At 39.0% G+C, this 22568-nt stretch overlaps 1 protein-coding gene across 4 annotated transcripts in view; it reads right to left on the reverse strand.

Moving 5' to 3' along the window:
* Window positions 1–553: 553 nt before the first annotated feature.
* The window catches only part of zbtb46 (zinc finger and BTB domain containing 46), a 144408-nt gene continuing 122393 nt past the window's right edge, over window positions 554–22568 (reverse strand). For 3 of the 4 annotated variants that reach the window (XM_048178273.1, XM_048178274.1, XM_048178275.1), the window contains exons 4-6: window positions 18429–18658; window positions 16795–16837; window positions 12541–16677 (exon numbers count right to left, since the gene is read on the reverse strand). In XM_048178273.1, the coding sequence (XP_048034230.1) occupies window positions 16079–16677; window positions 16795–16837; window positions 18429–18658 (872 nt within the window). In that variant the 3' untranslated portion in view covers window positions 12541–16078. Of the gene's footprint in view, window positions 3517–9724; window positions 9901–12540; window positions 16678–16794; window positions 16838–18428; window positions 18659–22568 lie in introns of those variants that run through there. The other variant, XM_048178276.1, reaches the window with a different exon arrangement.

The following is a 22568-nucleotide window of genomic DNA, read 5'->3' on the forward strand; positions in this document are numbered from 1 at the left end:
CCTTGAAGTCTTTCAATTCAGTAGAAAAATCGCTCCTCTTCATAACATAAGGATCACGCCCAACATATGTGGTGATTTTCTGTTTATATCTATTTTTTGAAATGGTGTCTAAACCGCTACAGTACAGACTTTCCTCTGTCTTCCATTCTGTTTCTTTACTTCCTGCCCTCCAACTGAATTTTGTGCGTCATCAGAACCACGTGATTGCAAACAAGCTGTTCTTAGGTTGTAGCAAGAAGATTTGGTTTAACAGAAAGACAGCTAAACATATCTAGAACACAAAGCAAGAAACACTATATTGTGCACCAATATTGGCAGAATGTACACATCTGACATCTATATAAAATGGTAAGCATGGGCAAAACCTGTTTGGGAAAAAATAACCCCAGACTGGGGCACTTCTTGTACACTTGAAGGGCAAGAACATGGAGGCACATTGCTGTTTTAGTATGTAGTCTGTAGAAGTTACCTGATTGTGAATCCTTACCATCCTTAAATACAACGCACATTCACTCAATTGGTGATGGATTCAAATAACATGATCCATTTTCTCTTTAAATTCCAACAGATTTTATTTCAATTAAAGGTAAAGAACACAAATTAAACAAACAGGAAAAAGCTAAATGTCCAATCGTTGGGAGGGATTTGGATAGCAACTGTGCCTGGCACTTGGGCCAGTGACATTTGAGGTCTAAAGCTTGTACAAATTCTCTTTGCCAAGCATACATTTCCCATGATTCCACATGACAGTGGCCAGCCTTTAAAATTCAGATACAGGATGATGGAATACAGTAGAGCACATTCATTAAAACTTGAGCATGTTTCCAAGGGCAACAGAATTAAAGCTGCGATTCTTCTTTAAAATGTACTTTCTAGTGGCCCTTCATAACATAACACCATTATCTGTGCTTTCTCAAAGTAGAGGGGAAAAAATGAAATCAACCAAGCAAATCACTGTTTGATCAAAGCTTTGCACCTGTACACCAAATCGAAACAAAAGCACTAAATGTATACAAAGTATACAAGATTATTATTTTTTGGTATAATATTCATTACTTAGTGTACGTTAGTAATATAGAAGCGTGTGCTGTATATACCTTTCTGTCAACACTTAGTAAGTTAAGCTCTCAGAAGGTTCATCCTTCATAAAATAAAATAGAATAATAAGGGAAAAATTATCTCAAATATCACTCAGAAATGCATGGAACTGGCACAATATAATTACTTCTGAAAGCCACATGGCTTGCTGTCCATAGAAAGGCAAGATTGGAAAGTTTTACACTGTTTTTCAAGAAAGGAAATATAAAAACGAAACAGATAATAAAGCTTAGCCTCCAGCACTAATAATAATAATAATAATAACAATAATTATAATGATAATAACAATAAGAATTACAACATCAACAGTAACCATAATAATTAAAATTTGTTAATCATAGTAAGTAAAGCATAATAAAGCATTTTATTCCCATTGTCAAAGATTCTGGCACAGATTGTTAAAACAATGAATAAAAAGACATTCATGAATCTGGTCACACACGCACGCACACACACACACACACGCGCACACACACACAGTGTCAAACAGAATGGTAAGGATGTGTAAAAGACCAGACAATCTCTCTCTCTCACACACACAAACTAAATAAATAACCATTTAAACCCAATAAGTGAACAGCAATTTCACTACAGCACACATCAGTCCCTATGGTCTCATTACAAAGCGTCTTTGTGTTTCGTCATTTCAAATGGACTAATAACAACAGAAAGCTGTGGTTCACTGATTAAGAAATCGATGCATATTTCTGAATAATCCAGAAGTTAGAGCAATAAATATTTAGTGGGAAGGCATGATATCTCCCTGTCACATCACACGGCTTTAAGATTTCAGAGGCAGACTCAGTACAGTACAATGGCAAGGCTGCGAGGAAACGCGAGGAAAAAGTCGAACGTAAAAAGAGGGACGAGAGGAGAGAGTCTGAAATCACTTCAGTAAAGGCTTTTGAATGACATTAAACACCCCCCACACACCAAACCTACAAAATACACACATTTGCATACAGGTTTTTTTTTTTTTTTTTTTTTAGAAACACGCCACACTGGAAACCTTCTGTATAAAACCAAACCCATCCCTGACTGTGTCCACCATGGAATGCAAATAATGAGGAAATATTATATTAAATCTACTCGTATACTCTCTCTCCTCCAGTCTCTCTCCTTTGCCATTGCTGAAGACTAGTTTTCTCTCCCATAATTGAGAGAAAGATTGTTGAGAACTAGAAAGATTCGTTTCTGCATAGTGTTCACCCACCTTCCCCACAACCGTTCTTTGTTGAAAACACAAAATCAACATCTCACTTATATGTATATATATACATGATTTTCCCCTTGATATAAATGTTCAGGAATGAAAACTGCAACCAAATAAAACATTACAAGGCATACATTATAATTAGCAAACCTAGCACAAATGTTCATATATAACAGTCATAAGGACATACTGCGTATCCTTAAAGGTAGGTGCGGTCACCATATTCATCTATCTAAATTGGAATAAAAATGTAAACCACAGAAACAGGGAATCAATAGGAATCTAGTCAACGTTTAAAGTGCAAGTCTGTTGCGGTTTCTCTTCGCAGAAAACAACAATGTGCCAAAAAAACTGGTGCAAGTCTTCTGACGTGAACTGCTGCGCAATAGATTCGCCAGCGCCCCCTGGTGGCGGCTGACTATATGGCAAGAGCACATCTTTCGTACACTTTCTCTGTCTGACCCATCAAAGCATGGTACTGATTTTGGACAATCTCCCAAGACAACACAATCTCTTTTGTCTGAAGAAATAGCAAACACATACACAGAAACCCGTTTGGTCCTCAAGGAAGAAAGGAGACAAACTGAAGCCTGGGTCAGAAGCACATGGAGTCGGGGCGAGAAGACCCTCCACTGTCTCTCCTTTGGCAGCCCTGTGGGCATCTCAAGGATCTCTCTGTATCCGGCTCCTCCCACATACTGAGATCCGATTGCCTCACCTTAAGCATATCTCCTTACAGGAACAGGTGGTCAACCTTGGACTGGTATTCAGGCATTGGACTAGGAGATCCAACTGAAGTCTTTCTCGCTTCCCGCTCTGACGTCTCCTTCCAGAGCCGAGTCGCTTTCCTCTTTGCCATCGTCTATTGCTCTGTCGTCTCGCTGCGACATCCCTGAGCCAGCTCGCCATTTCCCGTTCTCTTCCTCCCCTTCCCCTTCTCCCATCAGCTCGGCCTCCACCATCATCTCCTCTTCCCCGTCACCGTCGGCGGTGTCATCAGGGAAACGGTGGTCACCGGGATACAAAAGTTCCTCTTCTGGCGAGCCGTCCTCGCCGTTCTGGTCCAGCAGGGCAGCCATGCCTCGACCTGAGCAGTCTGCGCAGACGCCGTGGCGGCGAGAGCCGTGTTTGATGCCCACGCTGGCGGCCGACATGAAGACTCGACTGCATACTTTACAAACGTACTTCTTGTCCTTACTGTGCACCTGAGAAAGAGTGATAACGCATTGTTAAGAGACAGCATTTCATATCTTTTACAAAAAAGTACTGTGGCAGTACCATCATAACACCACAGCACAATATTTGTTTGTTAAAGCTATAAGATATGAGAGGCTTACAGTGACCCTGTTTAAGACGTATCTCAGGTGATCTGTGGATAGTTGCATACTAAGTTAGTCATCTAATTTTCTATTTTAAGTCATGAGGTAGATTGGTCTAATTTGAATTCGCAAAGGTTTAGATTCAAAGGTTTGGATTTCTCTTTTAAGTCATGAGGTAGTTTGGATTGCAAGAAGAATCTGAAAAGTAAGACTTGGCTAACAGCTAGTTGCTCAGAATAGTTCCTAAAACACAGTCTTAACATTGAGGCTGTTTATGCAACTGGCCCCTGATCACAGGTGGACACTGTTAAAAATGTGTAAATAGGGCCCGATGGCTTATTTTGAGATCGGGAAACACTCAAATTTTATTTGTTAAGTCAAAATTGCATGTGACCACACTGGATTTATACAACCACAACAGTAAAGCATGCACAGCCAAAGTTCAGCTAATACAGGTACTCTGGTTAATGAAATTTTTGCTCAACATGACATGCCAAAGCAACAGCAATATATAACACCCCAATGCTCAATAAATAGTTTGATATGTGAAGAATAATTATTTCACCAAGTAATATAGTTTCCCAACCTTTTTGTCCTTTGTACCCCACAGCTCCTTCAGCACTTGAACTTAATCAACAGAGACCAGAAATGTGTTTCTCTTTTAACTCAATTTATACTGGATATAATTTATCATAATCAGTAATATTAAAGCTACACTATAGCTGCATTTCCACCGCAGGAACTTTACCCAGGAACTACAGACTTTAGGGTGGTACTCGGTGTGTTTAGATGGCAGGGACCAGGGTCTAAATGAAGTTCCTTGTAAAAATTTCCCCCTCAGAAAGTCCCTGCTCGAGAGGTAGTACTTTTTCAAAGATCAGGAACTTTCGGGGGTGGGACTTGGGCAGTGAACATGCTGACTGGTTGAGTTCACGCAGCATTTTGATTGGTTGACTCACCAATGACTTATTTCGACCACCATTTTTAAAAGTCTGTTGCGGTGCAGTAAGAGTTGTTTGCTGTTCGAATCAACAATGGAGTTTAAAAAATACGACCGTTGGACCGACGATGGGGTTCAGGCTTTATTAAGCTTATATGTGGAGGAGGAAATCCAGCGGGAACTGGAAAGTCACGCACAGTCCTACGTCACCGGACTAATTTGCCTAATCTTAATGGTACTACCGTGATGGAAACGCATACAGTAACAGGTCTGGGGGAAAAAAAGTTCCTGGGACAAACTGTTCAAATGTGTACACAGATATAGGATATCAGAACGGATGGACAAATAAATTGTAGTTAACAAAATATTAAGACCGGGGGAAACATTTACAAGTATTCGCATTTCACGCTACTGGATCATAACCAGGTTGTACGTACTGCTTCAAAATACCAAGAGAAGAAACAGGAACAAGAGACAAAAAAATAGAGAGTATGCAATTTATTGAAAACAGCATTTAAACTCAAACAGGCTGTTCATCAGCTGATCAAAAGTTTAAGACCATAGCCCCCCCCCCCCCCCAAAAAAAAACCCACAACAGAACTAAAAGTGTCAAAAAAGGACTCGGTATTGAGTAGCCCCACTGTTCTTGTTGATCACCTCAAACACTCATTTCGGCATGCTTGATGTGACTGTTTCCAGGAGGCTGGTAGGAACTTTGCTCCATGTGGTGAAGATGGCTTCACGAAGGGCATCCATGGTCTGGAACTGTAAACCTCCCTTGCCATCCATCCCCAAACATTCTCAATGGGATTTAGACCATGGGAACACACAGAATGGTCCAAAGAGCTCTGGGAGAAGACCTTCGTCAGGTGGGCATTGTGAACTGCAGCGTTGTTCTGTTGAAAGACCCAGTCATTACCGCACAGACGAGGGCCATCAGTCAACAGGGATGCCCGCTGCAACATGTCCACATAGCCAGTCGCCATTTGACGCCCCTGCACAACCTGAAACTCCATTTTCCATTGAAGGAAAAAGCACCCCAGATCATGATGGAGCCTCCTCCACTGTGCCGCATAGAAAACATCTCCAGTGGGATCTCCTTGTCATGCCAGTAGTGTTGAAAGCCACCAGGACCATCCAGGTTCATTTTTTTCTCGTCAGTGAATAAAACTTTATTCAACCTTTCAATGTCCCATGTTTGGTGCTCCCTTGCAAATTCCAAATGGGCAGGGTTGTGGCATGGGAGGAGACATGGCCTTTGAAGACATTTTTTGTTCTTTAAGCCCTTCTCTCGCAGAAGCTGTCTTATGGTTATTGGGCTGCAGTCAGCATCAGTAAGGGCCTTAATTTGGGGCGAGGATCGGCCTGTGTCTTCACGGACAGTTCGTCGGATCCTCCAACTCAGTGCAGGTGAAATCTTTTTGGGTCTACCACTTGAATTTGTTGTCCTGTAACTCTTAGGATCTTTTAAGAAATGTACAATGACTGTCTTACTGGGTCCAACCTCGGTAGTGATGGCGCATTGCGAGAGCCCTTGCTTGTGCTCAACAATCCTGCCACGTTCAAAGACAGAAGGCCTTTTTGCCTTTGCCATCAGAAGATCAAGACAGTGTGAAGCCTGAAAGAGAATGACATGAAAGCCCTATTTTTGCGCAGATTTTAACTTTTTAAGACTATGGTCTTAAACTTTTGATCAGCTGATGAACAGCCTGTTTGAGTTTAAATGCAGTTTTCAATAAATTGCCTAATCTCTATTTTTTGTCTCTTGTTCCTGTTTCTTTTTTTGGCATTTTGAAGCAGTACTTACAACCTGGTTATGATCCAATAGTGCAAAATGTGAATTCTTGTAATGTTTCCCCCCGTCTTAAGATTTTGTTCAGGAGTGTAGTTACTATTCTCTGTGTATGGATATGATGTGAAATGCATGGTTGAATGATGGATTTTTATAGCCTGGGTGCCAGCCCGAACCCCGCCCACAACATTTTTTGGACGGGAAGTTCGGTCTGGACTCGATCCATTGTGGAGTAATTATGCTCGGCTCCCAGAAGGCCGAGCCAATCAAATTGCCAGGGCGGGCTTTAATCGATGATGGACAGGCTATCTGCGGTTACGTAACCACCCACGTCATCAAAGAGCGCTTGGGTTGAATTGGTTTTCACCAACGATGACTGCAGCTGGAGAAGTAAGATGTTTAGATTCCGCTATCACGTCTGTAATAAAAGAAATCGACAGCGCATTAATTTTAAAAGACGAACAAAGAACCGCAATCAAGGCATTTGTCGATGGGAAAGATGTGTTTGCCGTCCTTCCAACGGGATTCGGCAAAAGTTTAAGTACAAGTTCAACATACGTCACTTACTGCGTTGCTCTGATTGGTTGTAGGTCTATCCAATTGAGTGCAGAGTTTTTTTTTTTTTACTGGTTCGGTTAAGACACGCCCCATAATTCAAGTGCAATGGAGCAGTATCAGACTCACATTCTGCCTAGAATATGAGTATGACGAAGTCAGGCTAGGATTTTTACCCAAAATCCATACAAATCAATTATTATATTATATTACTTCTACACTAAAAACAATTTGGTGTAAATACATTATTTAGACTCAAGTAGCTTCCTCTCATCTGTTATTTTAAACTGCATTCAGTTTGATATTGTTTTGAGTTATGTTGTCATTTTAATTTTTGAAAGTGTTTTTAGGTTCACAAAACAAAACTTTCCCAGTACCCTCAAGAACCCTCAAGTACGTCTTAGGTTACCCTGGATGGGAATCATTGATATACAGCAGTCAATTAGACTATTTACAGTTGCCTAGCAACATGCCACATTAATGTAGATTGTACATTTTATCCAAAATTTATCTGCACTTTATAATGGCTTTAAAGCACTGATCTATATAAATGACTGGATTGCTCATAACATCATAAAAAGTGAAGCCACCGTGCCGCAATATTGGTATTCCCTAGCATTCTATTGAATTTATAGGAAATCATCTGATTTTAATTAAGAAAATTATCTGATTAAAAAAAAAAAAGAAAAAAAAAAAGAAAACATGACCTAACGAGTCGCCATTTTTTATATATGAAGGTTCCTTTTACATTCTTACAACGCAAATGTCCTAAACATTTGTTTAAAGTCTGGAATTTCTTCTGCTTATTAAAAGTTACGTTCATCTTCATCACAGTAGCGAATATCAGATCAGCTGACGGATGGAGACACCTCAGCATTTATATTACAAAGGTCACAATGATTCTTCTAAACTCAGAATACAGATTTATGCTTTGTAAGGACATACAACTTAATTCGTCATGTACAGCTATTTACTGTGGTTATGTAATTTTGTTATAATACTGTTTTTATTCTGTAAATGATTCAACAGTGTTTTTATTAACAGCATGTATTTCGAAGCAGTAAAGATAATGACTTAAATGTTGGGTAAATGAATAATTAGCAATATATACAAATAATACTTAATTCATTTGCATAAATAGTTAAAAGCCATAGAATTTGATCTGACCTGTAGCTTTTTAATGGTTTCCAAGATCTCCAAGAGTCTGAGGATGTTGGTCAACAAAAAGACATCAGGAAATAATAGCTTCACAACTTAATCAGAGAAATTACGTATGGATTTGAAGACATGAAGCTTTATTTCCAAGCATTTATACTGTCGCCCCGAGCAAGATGATGCATGGTAAACCTTGGATTTTAATACAATATAGTGCAATATAACAACAATATAGTATGTATCAATCAATCATTTTCTGCTAAAAATCTCAGATATATGTTCATGCTTAATATTTCCTGCATAATTATGTATATAAAGCTATCTATTTTGTGTTAGTTCAGTTACCTGTGTTGGCAGTGTGCAGTAGACACACCCATCTTAAGGAGTTCTGTATATTGAACATCCTGCCCGAAAAGACCATAAACATTACAGATAATGTCTAAAGCAGCAATTAATTTACATACATATATCCTAAAACCTAATCCTGCAAATCGGGTGATTTTTAGGTCAACGTTTTGGCTGTAAGTCAATGATGCCCTCTGTTGGTAGGGAATATTAATATGGCTGCTCAAACACTTCTGGTGGCTTCAATGCCTGCTGGCAGTTTAGAATGTAAATTTATATAGATCAGTGCTTTGAACACATTTACATTTAGGCGTTTGAAAGAGGCTTTTATCCAAAGCGGCTTACGTTGGATTCAAAGTATACATTTTATTGTTAAGAGAATTCCTTGGGAGTGAAACTCAAGACCTTGACATTGCTGATGCCATGCTCTGCTGTAGTACAATCACTTATGGTACATTTTATTAGCGTTACATGTATACATATACTGTGCTAACATGTCTACAAAATCATCTCGAACAGTAGCAAACCGTGTATCCGCAGTCATTGCTTGCTTCACAGGAGAAAAGAAGCATTTCAGCCAAGTACAGTCTCTTGTACAGACCCTTGAATTTTTTTACCACATTATAACGAAGCGGTGACAACATGCGGTGGTGTAGCATATCGGGTGTGATCCATCATGCTGCGGATCATGAATTAAGCAATGTTTAGGTGTTAAATGTTTCAGCGCTAAGCAGAAGCAGCGCTGTCTGTTATCATGTCACACTATTACAGGCCCTTTGATATGCTCAAATCCAGAGCTAATTTCTGTGGCACGTCGCTTAGCCACACAGAGACCAAGAACGTGCCAAAGCATGTTTATGAGTGCCTCCCATGAGATGATACAGTAAATGCAGGCTTTAAGAAAGAGAAAAGGAGAGGAGGTGTTAAAAGACTCCTGGCAATAAGGGCAGAGAAGAACTGAGATAAGAGGGGTTTATGGGATATGGCAGATTCTTGTATTTAATAGGGGCCCACTAGAGACTCGAATGTCTCCCACACAAACATCTTTACAAAAAGCACATATGCTGTTCAGTCTTTCAAAAAAAAAAAAAAAAAAAAAAAAAAAAAAAACTTAAACCATGTGCTTCGAAATGTGTAATATTTAATAGAGAGCATTTTATTTTGTGGAATATTCAGTACATTTTTTGTTAAACCAGTGTTATCTTAATCAGTCTGCAGTGCCGTATACTATTATCAGCAAAGACACACAGTTGCTCCGCACTCACTGCCGCCCCCTGTTGGTACTGCCTGCACAGTACTGCACTCACCAGTGTGTGGCGTTTCATGTGCTCCCTCCTGGTGAACTTCTTCCCGCAGATCTCACAGGGATACGGCCTCTCGCCTGTATGCGAGCGCATGTGCCTCTTCAGGATGCACTGGTGCATGGCGGAAAAACTGCAGTATGGGCACTTAAACTTCTTCCTGATCACTGTGAAGTCGTTAACTGTGGATAGAGATGAAGAGATGTGAGGAGAGCTGATCAGAGTCTGAACACATGCAGGTTAAGCCACTGGAAGTATGAGAGTTAATATGTGAGAAGTGTTAAAGCCCTGCACATGGCATTAATGCCAAACCTACTTACCAAAGCACTGGGCTAATCCCTCTCTCTCTCTCTTTATTGGATAGAATGACTTTAATTAACAGCCGCCATTGCTGCATTAACATTACAGTTGATTCATGTTAACCCTAATTATTTTAATGGGTGGTGTTTGGGCTACTTTTCTTTTTAGGAGCATTTGTAAAGCCGTAAGGGATGAATTAACAGACCGATGAAAGAGGGAAATGATTCTACATCAGAATAAGTCAACAAAAAGAAGGAAGAACATTTTCAGGTCATGAAAAGTAAGAAGCTTGTTTCCGCCGCTGAATTAAAAAAAAAAAAAAAAAAAGGTAATTGCGACCTTTTATCTTAATCGACTTTTTTTCTCTCACAATTTTAACTTTTTTTTTTTTGTCAGAATTGCATGATATAAACTCATAATTCAAAGGAAAAAATTCTGAGATAAAAAGTTGCAATTATCTTTTAAAAAAAATTTATTCCGTGGCGGAAACAAGGTTCCATAGCATTGTGACAATATTTTTATAATTATTAAACATTTATCAACACCAAATTTTACATTACTGTGATGCACAAATTTGGTAGTAAACATTATTCAATGCATCAGGCATCATAAATTAACACTAAACAACAATCTAGGCTAATGCTAATTTATAAATATACTATTGTTCATCAATTCATGTTCATTTATAATACACTGTTCATTTATAAAGTTTGAAATGTTAAAAATATTAAATTAAATAATGGTTCCAAAACGCCATTTTAAAAAAAAAAAAATTTAGTTTCCGCCAAAATCATTATTGTAACTGGTCGGTATTGAAAAGTCATTTATAATTTTGCGCAAAATGTGATTTCCGTCATGTTATTCTGTAATATTTTCTCCCTTTCTTTCCAAAACACGACAAACGCCAGTCTCCTTTTTCTGCAGAACGCGATATATCCGCTCAACCAATCACAGCACACCATTCCACGCACTGTAAACAGTAATGGCGGCGCTCTGAATACACCTGCCATCCCGGTTTTTAATAACATTGTATTCGGTAAATGTGTTTATTTTAACCATGCAGCAGCGCCAGATACTCTTTAATCAGTAATGACAAACAGAGACATAATTAATTTTTAACATTAACAAGATGACTCGTTGAATTCATTTTGGGAGCGACGACTGAATGTATTTTTAGTCAAATGCCTGTATAAAAGATTAGTATTGAGAAAGTTCAGAGGCTGTCATATATGTGAATCAACTTACTTTGTTGTGTATTTTCAATATGAAAAATAACTTTTATATTGATGGATTAATTGCATTTTGAAAAAAAAAACGTGTCATGGATTTATTGCATTTTCGGTTTTTATAATAAACTTTTTGTAATCAAAATGTAGATTTGAATTTTTAATGTTTTTATAACCAAAAGATGCTATGTGAAAGTTTGAAGGTTTTCATCTTGCCATTTTCTTGGTAAAGAAAACACCTTTTTACTCAAATTAATCAAAATGGAGTTATAGCGTTTTGGAACCAAACTCTTCATTCATATATATATATATATATATATATATATATATATATATATATATATATATATATATATATATATATATATATATATATATATATATATATATAAAATACACAAGCTACCATATTGGGAGGATAGTATAGTTTAATTTATGTTTTATGTAATTTATTTTATACAGTATTCAGTGCAAAAAAGTACAGTAAGGTCACTTGCAAATGGCCAGTGTTTATATTATTATTAATGGCACTTTCGCATCGGTTACTGTATATCCTTTCCAATCCTTCCACTGTGTCATCTAGTGGTAGACAATGAAGATAGCCAATGCTCTTCTAGCACTTACAAACTGCAAGAGATACTCTCCCTAACTCACCTGCCCTTAGCTACCAAAAGCAGCCCCAAAAGACAGTTTCCTTAGCAACCACAGCCCTGAAACAGATTTTACTGCTCAAATTCAACAAAGAAAGATGAAAAACCCACAACGCAGCATAACATAGCTTCCTATTGTTTGCTGAACAATTGCTGCACAAATTATCAACCCAAACTCACAAAACCAAACATCAATTCCACATGTTCTTGTTCTAATTTTTCCATCTTCTGTTCAGAAAGATTCAAACAGAGGCAACCATGGTTCATGCTGTGATGACTGTAATCTCATTAGACAGTGGTCTAGACTGGCTCAGCTAATAAGCCGATGAGCACCATTTAGGTAAGAACAGACCTGAAGCCCAGGTTTTACCCAATAATCCACACACATGAACGATCTAATGAGCATGTGCTGAAACAAAGCAAATTTACTACTTCAGAATATGAACAGCTGCCCTGGAACTTTGACATTCTACACTTTTTAAACACCTGATGGTCAGACCTGATCAAGCTAAATTTGAGGTAGCAAATAAACCTCTTGTGACCCTCCAAATAAAATTGTAGTGCATACTACTTTTTTTTTTTTTGACAACAGGCTCTCAGCAATTTCTTTTAGTTATTTGTAAAATAAAATAAATTAACCACACAGTTTTTGTGATGCTTTACAGAAAAATTTATTGTCTACAAAATTACAACCAACCAGTTACACAATAGAATTGCTCCAGAATACATCATTTACAGAAATCTGTGCTTAAGTTCATTTCAGTAATAAAAATAGTGCAATTCAAAACAGTTGTGACTGAGATTTCTGATGTTTTTACACCCACCGTTCAATCCTCTTGAAACTATATGAGTTCATCAGTCTTTTCATTTCCTGAGGAGAAAGTGCTAAGACCTTGAAAACTTGCAGTGCAAATGTCTCTCATTCTCTCTCTTTGCATAGGTGCTGAACAGTGATTCCTTTCACAAATCACCCCACATTCAACACAGTAGGGCTGTCAAATCAAAATTCGAATTTCGAATATTCGTCAAATTTAAAATAAAAATCCACAAAAGGGAGCAAACAAAAGGTGTGTATCATACAGCATTATCAGTGGCGCATAAGATGTGACAATGATGCAAGAGTCTTAATGTTTTAGCCTATCCAGTTAAACCCACTAAATGCGGCACTGCTTTGTCGTTCATTCAATACACTGCAGAAATCGAGAAGCTCAATGCGGAGAAGATCATGGGTACATCAAAAGCTGTAACAAGCCGTTTACACAGAACGCTGCTTTTCCATTGTTTTATATGTAAACCTGCGCTAGACGGACATCTTTCACCTCACACAAGAGAGCTGCATGTTTAGAAAGCCATGTGAAGTTAAAAGACGTTCAACTTTTAAAAAACACGTCTCGAGACTGGGGGGTTTTTCCACACCACTGCATATCATGTTTTTAAATGCAAAATAAACCTACTCTGTGTGTTTGGCTCTTTGGCTCTTTGTATTATTTGTACTGTGTTTTGTTCACAATTGTTTATGCAATTTACGAAATTATATTTGATTCATAAACGGTAGTTTAAACGTTACACACTTATTTACAGACAGTCAGTTATTTCATTGCTTTGAATAAATTTAATGAGGCGCATTAATATTTTGCTCATTGCGCCCTCTTGTGGCTTCAGGAGACGAGCCAAAAGCTTTTTCCCCTAACTGAAATTATGCCTTTTAATTTCAAATACAATTCGAATATTAGCAATATTTAAGTAAAAAATACGAATGTAGTTTTTCAGCCATTTTGACAGCTCTACAACACAGCACCACGTTTAACAGTTTGAAAGATAACCGTTATATCAAGCTTTCACTTTGAAATTGAGCCACGTTTCCACCAAAATTACCTGGAACAATTTGTCCCAGGAGTTTTTTTTCCCCTAGACCTGTTGCTGTCTGCATTTCCATCGTGGTCTAAAGTACTGTGAAGATTAGTCAAATTAGTCCGGTGGCATAGGATGTACAGTATATTTTCAGGTATACCTTTTCATTGCGGGTTGCCATTTCCAGTTCCCACTGGATTTCGTCCTCTGCATATAAAGCTTAATAAAGCCTGAACCTCATCGTCGGTCCATCGGTCATATTCTTTAAACTCCATTGTTGATTCAGATAGCAAACAACTCTTACTGCACCGCAACAGACTTTTAAAAATGGTGGTTGAAATAAAATGCTGTGTGGAGTCAACCAATCAAAATGCTGAGTGAACTCAACCAATCAGCATGTTCAGCGCCCAAGTCCCACCCCCGAAAGTTCCTGATCTTTGAAAAAGTACTACCTCGTGACCAGGGACTTTCTGAGGGGGAAATTTTTACCCAGGACTTAATTTAGTCCCTGTGGTTGAAACACACCAAGTACCACCCCAAAGTCCCTAGTTCCTGGGGAAAGTTCCTGTGGTGGAAACGCGACTTTGGAAAGTTGTGTTCTAAGCAGACGTGCTGATTGATAAACAAATAAAGCTTTACATATGACACACATTGGATAGTCTACACAAAAAGTATATCAGAGCAGAGCATGATCAAGATGCCAGATAAATGTCTCCATATTTTCTGAGAGGAAAAAAAAATAAATGAAGAGACCTCTGGGAGACTTGGGTACAAGACTGCAGGGTGATTTTAGGGTGGTCTTAGTGTGACAATAATCCACTTTTCTTTTTCATTACGTTGTCAGTAAGAATGATGTTGACACATTCACAGTTACTGCCAAATTAGATCTACTGCATAAGGGCGCCTACACACTAGAGTTTACCCTGCATCAGAAAGCACTGCAAAACCAATGATTTCAGTTAGGACACATCACAAAGACAAAGAAGAAAAATGCCAATGACACTCAAAAGTTGCGAAAATGTTAACTTTTGCTGCAATGCGCACTGACAGGCATGACCAATCGCAGAGATTCTAAGAGAGGAGAGTCGAGTTTCAGAAATCCATTCGCTGTATTTCCGCTTGATTTCTAACTAACTTCTAAACTCTTTCACACTCTCAAAATGGATCTAACACTTCCCTTACCTGCCAAATGCTCTATCAGAGCTTCCTCTAATGTGTAAGCACCCACTGATACACTAGTGAACATGTCATAACAGTATGACATATGCTGTGTGTGAAAATCAAAATTAATATAATTTTGCCTCCAGGTATACAAGTGTATACTTTGCCTACAAGTGTAGATTGCAGAAAAGATTTCCCAGAACTCTCTACTAGATAAGTTTGTGGTTTGACCACTCAATGACACAGCTAACTTTTAAGATAAAGAAAAGATCTTAATTCACTTTAGACACTTCCATCTTTAACAGTCACTAAAAGTGGGTAAACTTCCATCTATGTTAGCAAGGGCCCACAAAACACCCTCAATCCCCTTTCTCTTCTCCTCTGGCTGTGTTAAGAGTCATGAATTGGAGACTAGTGTGAGATCACACAAGGACGGATCACAACTTTAAAGGACTCTTTTCCTTTTACATCTCTTTTTAACTGTGCGATTTAGGGTCAGCATGGGTAAGAGCAGAGAAGAGCTAATTACTGACATAATTCGGTGCACTTGCATACTCGTGTGCACACACTTGAAAAAGACGTAACAGGGTGAAAGATTTAGGACATTCCCTAATCTTTCCTCATCCCTAATCATCTCCTTTCACTCAAGCGCAGAATGCAAGAGAGAGATTGCCCTCCAGAGGGCAGCATTGTGCACAGGTTTAACAGCCGAATTCACTACTTAACATCTCGACCAGTTACAGAGACCCCTGTGCCTGAGTCCGTATTGCAGTCTAAGCATAATAAGATTAGTTCGCTGGTAGATGGGTGCAAAGCCACCCAAAATGAAAAAGCATTGGCATTCAATGCACCGAGATCACTATGTTCTCCAGTCTTCAATGAGAACTTGAATAATTCTGCATGGTACAAAAAGCAGACAGCACTATATGCAATGAGAAATGCCATAAAACATCTTTATTTTGCATAGCAATTGTGCCTATCAGCAGCCATATGCAGTAGTCATAAAAAACCTGACGATTTAGATATTTCAAAAACATATAAATCTGACATACAGTAAAAAGAAATGTAGAAACAGTGCTGTGGCCCAAAGTTAGGAAAGGCCTGAATTGGGATGACCTGAAGTTTGTAAAACATTCCCTTATTGAAATGAAGTGTGTTGCTGGTTTGGAGAATCAGTCGTCTATACGAATGTGGTCGTGGTCATCTTCCCTTAAGCCGTGCAGGTTCCACAGCTGCTCGGTGGGCGAGATTCCCGACTGACAGCAAACCTTGCCATGGGTGGCCAGGTTTTTCTGCGTGCTGAAGGTTCGGGAGCAAGCGGGGCACGTGTACACACGCTCGCTGGAATGCACGGACGACAGGTGGCGGTTCAGGTCCGTGCGGTCGCGAAAGTGCTTGAGGCAGTACACGCACTGCATCAGCTTCCGTTTGAGGTGGATGGTCTTCTCGTGGCGGTCGGCGTTGGACTTGAGGGTGAAGCTGGCGGGACACTGCGAGCAGTGGTAGCGTGCTGGCGGAGGGTTGAGAGGGGACGCGGCCACTATGGGGCGATGGTGGTCGAGGCAGTCCAGCGAGAGGGCCATGAGCGAGAGCGTGTGGCTGTATTCGTGCTGTCTCAGTTGAAGCAGGCTGCTAAACAGTTGCTTACACAGAGAGCAGGCGAGCTCCTGCCGCCAGCCCGGCCCTCCGCCCTGCACCTCCGCCACACACACTCCATGCTTCTCCTCCACCATCTGATCTTCCTCTACAGGAACCTGGATGCGCTCCAGCCCTGAGAGGGAGGGGGAGAGAGAGATGTGAGAACTAACGCCAGGATATCGGCTTATGTATGTGAAAAATAACAGGCAGTCATGTGGCGGGCCATCGGCATCACAGACGCCACACATACCTGCATTGTTATTTGGACTGTTGTCTTCCTCTTGCATTTCCTCCTGTAATAATACACACAACATGCAAATCAACACTTGTGTACTTCTGATCCCAGGTCTGTATAGAGGTGTGTTCTCCTGAGGCATGCAAGGTCATGAGGTAAAACATACAAACAGACACACTGGAAAAAGAAGAGAGAGTGAGAGAAAAAAAAAAGAAAAGCAAAGAAACAGTAGAAGCAACAGAACCTGAGATGCCAAAAAAAAAAAAAAAAAAAAAACATGCAAAGAAAGATGGTCTTTACTGCAAAATTATTTTTAAATCAGTATTTTTTTCTTTGCTCATTTCCAGTAAAAAAGATATAATATAATATAATATAATATAATATAATATAATATAATTACAATTCTTAAATTATATTTCTACTTATAATATTGTATTTATAGAATTCTAATATTTAATCTTTAAATAATTAAAAACTCTTTACCAGTAGAGTAATAAATATATATTTTTAAATAATTTTTCCCGCAAAGTCCTTCAAAGTAAATGTATCTTATTTTTAGTGATGTTTAGATACTTTTACTGGAAAAAAGAACAAAAACGATTAAGAACTTTTTTTTTTTTTTTACACAATTTGGTGAACAACCAGCCAGATTTGTGTAAAGTATTAATGGTTTGTCTACTATTTTGATTCATTCAACTGGGGCTTTTCGATAGCATATCCAACAGGTGGAGACAAAGAGAAAACTCCTGGCCCACATGGGGATATTTAATATTTGTCTTTGAGGAGAGGTGTGTGTTTGTTTGGAAGGTGGAGGGTTACAGGTCCGATTGTGTTTTTTCAACCGTGCTCTGAGATGCATGCAGCTTGCATGTGTATAGGTGTGGCCCTTCCCCCTTATTTTCGTTCCGCCCTCCCTTGCGTAAGAGTGACACATTATGGTTTAAGCAAACAGATGGCTTGTCCACAGAGATGGTACAACTTCTTGGGGGGGAGGTCCTGCGAAACCAAATGCCACCTCAGCACACACGGGGAGAATGCAATTTCCTGCTCACACTCAAGAAAACAAAAACCAAAAACCCACCCTGCCCCTCTGCATTGTCCGTCACTATTGATTTCTACCACCACCTGGATCCCCCTCGTATCAGAAGATCCTCAGCTGAGGAAAATGTCTTTTTTCTTTCATCAGAATGACAAATGCACAGGGTGCTCAGAAAACTATCCTGAGGTTGGTCACTTTTTTTTTTGCACTGATTTTGGGGAGGGGAAATCTGTAGAATGGATGTGAATATGGTAAAATGTGTTAAACGTAACCACCACAGATATTAAGGCGGACATAACCCATTGATTCCTGTCCGAATATAACTTTCACATTTGGTCCCTTCAATCTTAAATACTTAAGATTGAATAAAGACATAAAAGAAACAAACATTTTTGATACATTTTTCTCATGGAAAGGAAGAAAAAGCAGAAACATGAATTAAAAAGAAACAGCGAACATGCAGGAACAGAGCTGGCAATGCAACAAAAGAAAAAAGAAAAAAAGAAGCAACAAATCTACAGAAATCCGACAGATTCTTAAAGAGGATATATACCAAGAGACACACACAAAGCTGAAGGATAAGTGGCCTATAGGGTATTGTTGGACTTACCTCAGTGGGTGAGGCCTTCAGGGCCTGTTCCACATAGAGCTTGTCTGGGGGGCCCCCAGACGGTGACATATCGAGGGCCCCTGGGGGCCGCGGCACTGATGGCGGAGGTGGCAGTAGAAGAGGAAGAGGAGGAAGAGTAGACTGAAGAGAAGATGAAGACGCCCCGTGTTTGCTATCAAACAGGGCCCCTGGATGGTGGGAGCTGCTGCTGCCATTGGAGCAACGAGGCCCTGAGGAGCACAGGAAATGAGTCTCACCCACCTACTCTCAGACCAGCGGCCATCTTCCATACAGCAGCAGAGAGAGAGAGGAGGAGGAGGAGGAAGAGGAGGAGGAGGAGGGAGGGGGCAAGGGGCACACATAGCTTTCATTTAGAACCAGAGAGGGAGAGGAGGGAAGAGATGAAGAGACCGGAGTGGGGTTAGGGCTTGGCCTCTCTCGCTCTGTTTTTTTGGTCCTCTCCATCCACCCACGTGCACACACAAGGGATGGCTGTATGTGTGTGTGTAAGTGAGCGATAAAGAAATGGGAAAGAAGAGGCTTTTAAATGATGGCGGACGTTCTCTTCATTTTAAAACCACATCAGGCTACTTGCCAGAGTCCGTGCAAAAGTTCAAATGTGATATACACGAAATAGACTGCAACTGCACAAGAGCCGAGAGTAGCAAAGGTTCAGAGAAAGGTGAAATATTTACACCATTTATATAATGTTGAGGGACAAATGAGGGACAGATTTTTATTTGACTTCGATGGATGATTTGTCTTTAATTACTGTATAGAACAATAATAATTAGGCATGTCAGTTAATGATAATTTGATTAACTAAATAATCTAATTATTTTTTAACCCTGCCATCTATTGATTGTTTTCTGAATAGTTGATTAATCCTTTGGTTAATTTACCAATAAATAATAATTGTAACTAATCTATGTATGAACTTTTACCTAATGATATTATTTATCACAAAAGATAAGGTTTATGCAGTGTAGGCCTAATTAAGAAAGGTGTTACTGTGGCGTTCAGTCACTTTTTGGGATTTACAGCAGCAATTGCTTACAATTGTGTGAACCCTGAAATGTTTTCTTCATTCAGGAGATTAAAGCAGCTGCTTGAATATGTTCATTCAGCTGTATGATCAAACAGCTGAAGTCACAACCGCATTCTAACTAACCATAGCTGTAACCATAGTGACATTATCAAACATCCATAAAACAGTGAAGTTTTACCAGGATTGACAGTGCGTAATTAAATAAATGAGTCCAATCGAGGTGCGAGTTCATCCATTGGATATTTTAAATAACCAACAACAGTGTTAAATGCTTTGTAACTATTTGCAGAGAGTACGTTTGAGCCGCACATCTCACAGCCTCACACTCACGGCAGCTTGTAAGAAACAGAATGCTGTATGAATGCAGCTGTATTAATCACAAAATATGTGACGTCTCCTTTTTGAGGCAGGAGAGCCCCAGGATGTTTTCTTTTCAGATGCTCTTGCATAAAAGTTTTTCTGTGATTTTTCATTTCGGTTTTGCAGAGCAACATTTTGTTTGGTCTCTGTTTAAAAGATTTCCACACTTTAGATTGGGCTCGCTTTTTTTTTTTTTTTTTTTTTGGTAAAAATGGCTGATTTTCAGCATGCCCAGGAGCCGCCATCATTGGGGAACAAAAACAGCACAACGAATTGAAGCATTCCATGCAGATCGACTAATTTACCTAATTGATTTTGTCAACGTCGTTGCAGCCCAACTTTAGTGCAATTCATTAAAAAAATTACATGCTAAAAAATAATTAATCATGCCCAACAACCTGTAATTCTGTAATAAGGAATTTTCCTAGCAAGTTTAGCCTTTTTAAAGCTTTTTCAGACTGCTTTACTGCATTCTAAGACATGGTGATGTCAGATGAGGGTTTTTTTTTTTTTTTTTTTAATTTCTATTCAATGATTTACTTGTCTGTCACAATAGTTTGTTTTACACTGAAAGTTTGCATTTTAATAAAAAATACATTTATCAGACCTGTGCTAGACCTATACTTATATACAAGGTCATCTGAATAGCCAATATATGCGAGACAGAAGCCACTGTTTCTGAATGTTCATTTTGTCTTTTTTTTTTTTTTGGAGAAGAAGAATTTTGTGGACTCCTGTTGTTGGGAATATGCCGGAGTTGCTGGTTAAGCGCTAAGTGGACAGATGCACAAGCTACAGTAATGCACAACCACGAACAGATTCCTGGAATTCTCCACTCCTACACTGTCCACTCCCATCCAGCACACATCACCCTCTCATTTCTCTTTCCTCGTGTCTGCAATGTGTTAACGTACAGTAGCCGTGCTGCATACTCCTCTTCAATTAACAGCTACTGAAACTGAATGTATGGATCACGTCAACATTAGTCCATTGTCATTTTCTCATTTGTAAAATTCCCAACTAAAGTGCACTTGGGTGCTTTGATGGCTTTTGTAAAACTTCTTCGGGTGTAAGTGAAAATGTGGTGTAGGGTTGAGTGATAGGATCTGGGGCAGGCGTTTGAACTAATTACCACCTACCATGGTCCATTACAATAGAAATTAAAACACTGATCACAGGTCAGGGGCTTTGCCTTAAAAATAAACGTTTCACATCTCTCCTATTAGTTATCTAAATAAAGTAACATGTCCTACGGTTGGTTTCCCAATCTAATGGAATCTACAGGGAGAAAATTCTCATCTGAATGTAGAAACAGTGAGTAGTTGAGAGGATACAGGAAATCATGTTATGCTATTATAGCTCATGATACACCAAACTAGCACAGGTTTGCTGGCCAACTGAGGTTAACCACCAGCTGGCATGTCCTTTCTGAGGGAAACGGTACAAACCTGTTTTGTTCCCTTAATCATATCTGATTGGTAACAATGTTTTTGTGTGGTTTGGAAGACACATTAGTCTTAGAACAATGCATTCGAAATTGCATACTCACAAGTATGTACTTTTGAATAAGTAATTATTTTCTCACTGTTACAAAAAAAAAAAAAAAAAATACAAAAAAGCAGTCTATATATCCCATGGCCGAATCTCACCGGAAATAGTAGGTCCGGGTACTTTTCACCTACTGTTTTATGAATACTGTGAATTTGCACTTACTACTCTTTTCATATACTGTTTTTGCCTTCAATATATAGTAGGGAAGTATGCGATTTCGCACCCTATGTTGTTGCATGGGCAGAGCAAACGCGAAACTGTCTGGCTACAGCTCACCCAGAAGTGTAATGACCTATGAATTCGGCAAAAAAAGGAAGCAGGCAAATAGCACAAACTGCAGGACAGTTTTACCTTCATTAGCGAAGCATTTACACCCAACCAGGAAGGCACATGCTCAGGTCCAATTTAATGAAATTTCAGCCCAAAAATAACCAAAATTTCGGCTCACTTCTGCTGACAGCTTGCCAACAGTTGCACAATTATGGGAACCTTCATTTGAATTCCACATAAAAAAAAAGAAATTGAATTTATTTGGTTCCAACTCATATCCATATGTACTCCAGCATGTCCCATTTATAGTGATTTAAACTGAATTCGCTAATTTGCAATGTCAATACTTCAAAAAAGTTTATATTCAAGAGTGCTGTTCTAAGCTTGGTTTGAGTTTGTGTTTATCCATTATTTTTTTCCAGTTGTTTTTTTGTTTTTTGTTTTTGCCACAATCAGGCTCATTAAAATATATATTCAGAACTTTTACATGAGGTTGCCTTTTTTGACAGTTTTTCCATGTAAACGTGCTAAACGGATGTCTTTGACCATTGCTCTCGTGTTTTTGCAGCATCTTTGTCAATTTAAAGTCCCCCTGTAGTCAATAATTTTATCCCTTAAAACTCATCTTGGATCACCAAAATGACATCTTTAAACATTTTTTTCCTGTGAAAATAATTTCTTCATGCCCTAAAATAGCTTGAATGTAATGCTACACCCTTGCTTCATTTAGTATACGTGGAGCCATGAATATGCAAATCAGTCCCCGCCTCCACTCAATCACACAAGCTCAGACTACCTGATCCATTAGGTCAACTTTACTGTAGTAAACGGCAATGCTACATGATGACAAGTGGAAATACTAGTTTAATTTCTTCCATAGATGTTTGAACCAGAAACTGATTCAGAAGAAG

This window comes from Megalobrama amblycephala, linkage group LG24 (genome assembly GCF_018812025.1).
Source record: "Megalobrama amblycephala isolate DHTTF-2021 linkage group LG24, ASM1881202v1, whole genome shotgun sequence".
NCBI classification, from domain to species: Eukaryota; Metazoa; Chordata; class Actinopteri; order Cypriniformes; family Xenocyprididae; genus Megalobrama; species Megalobrama amblycephala.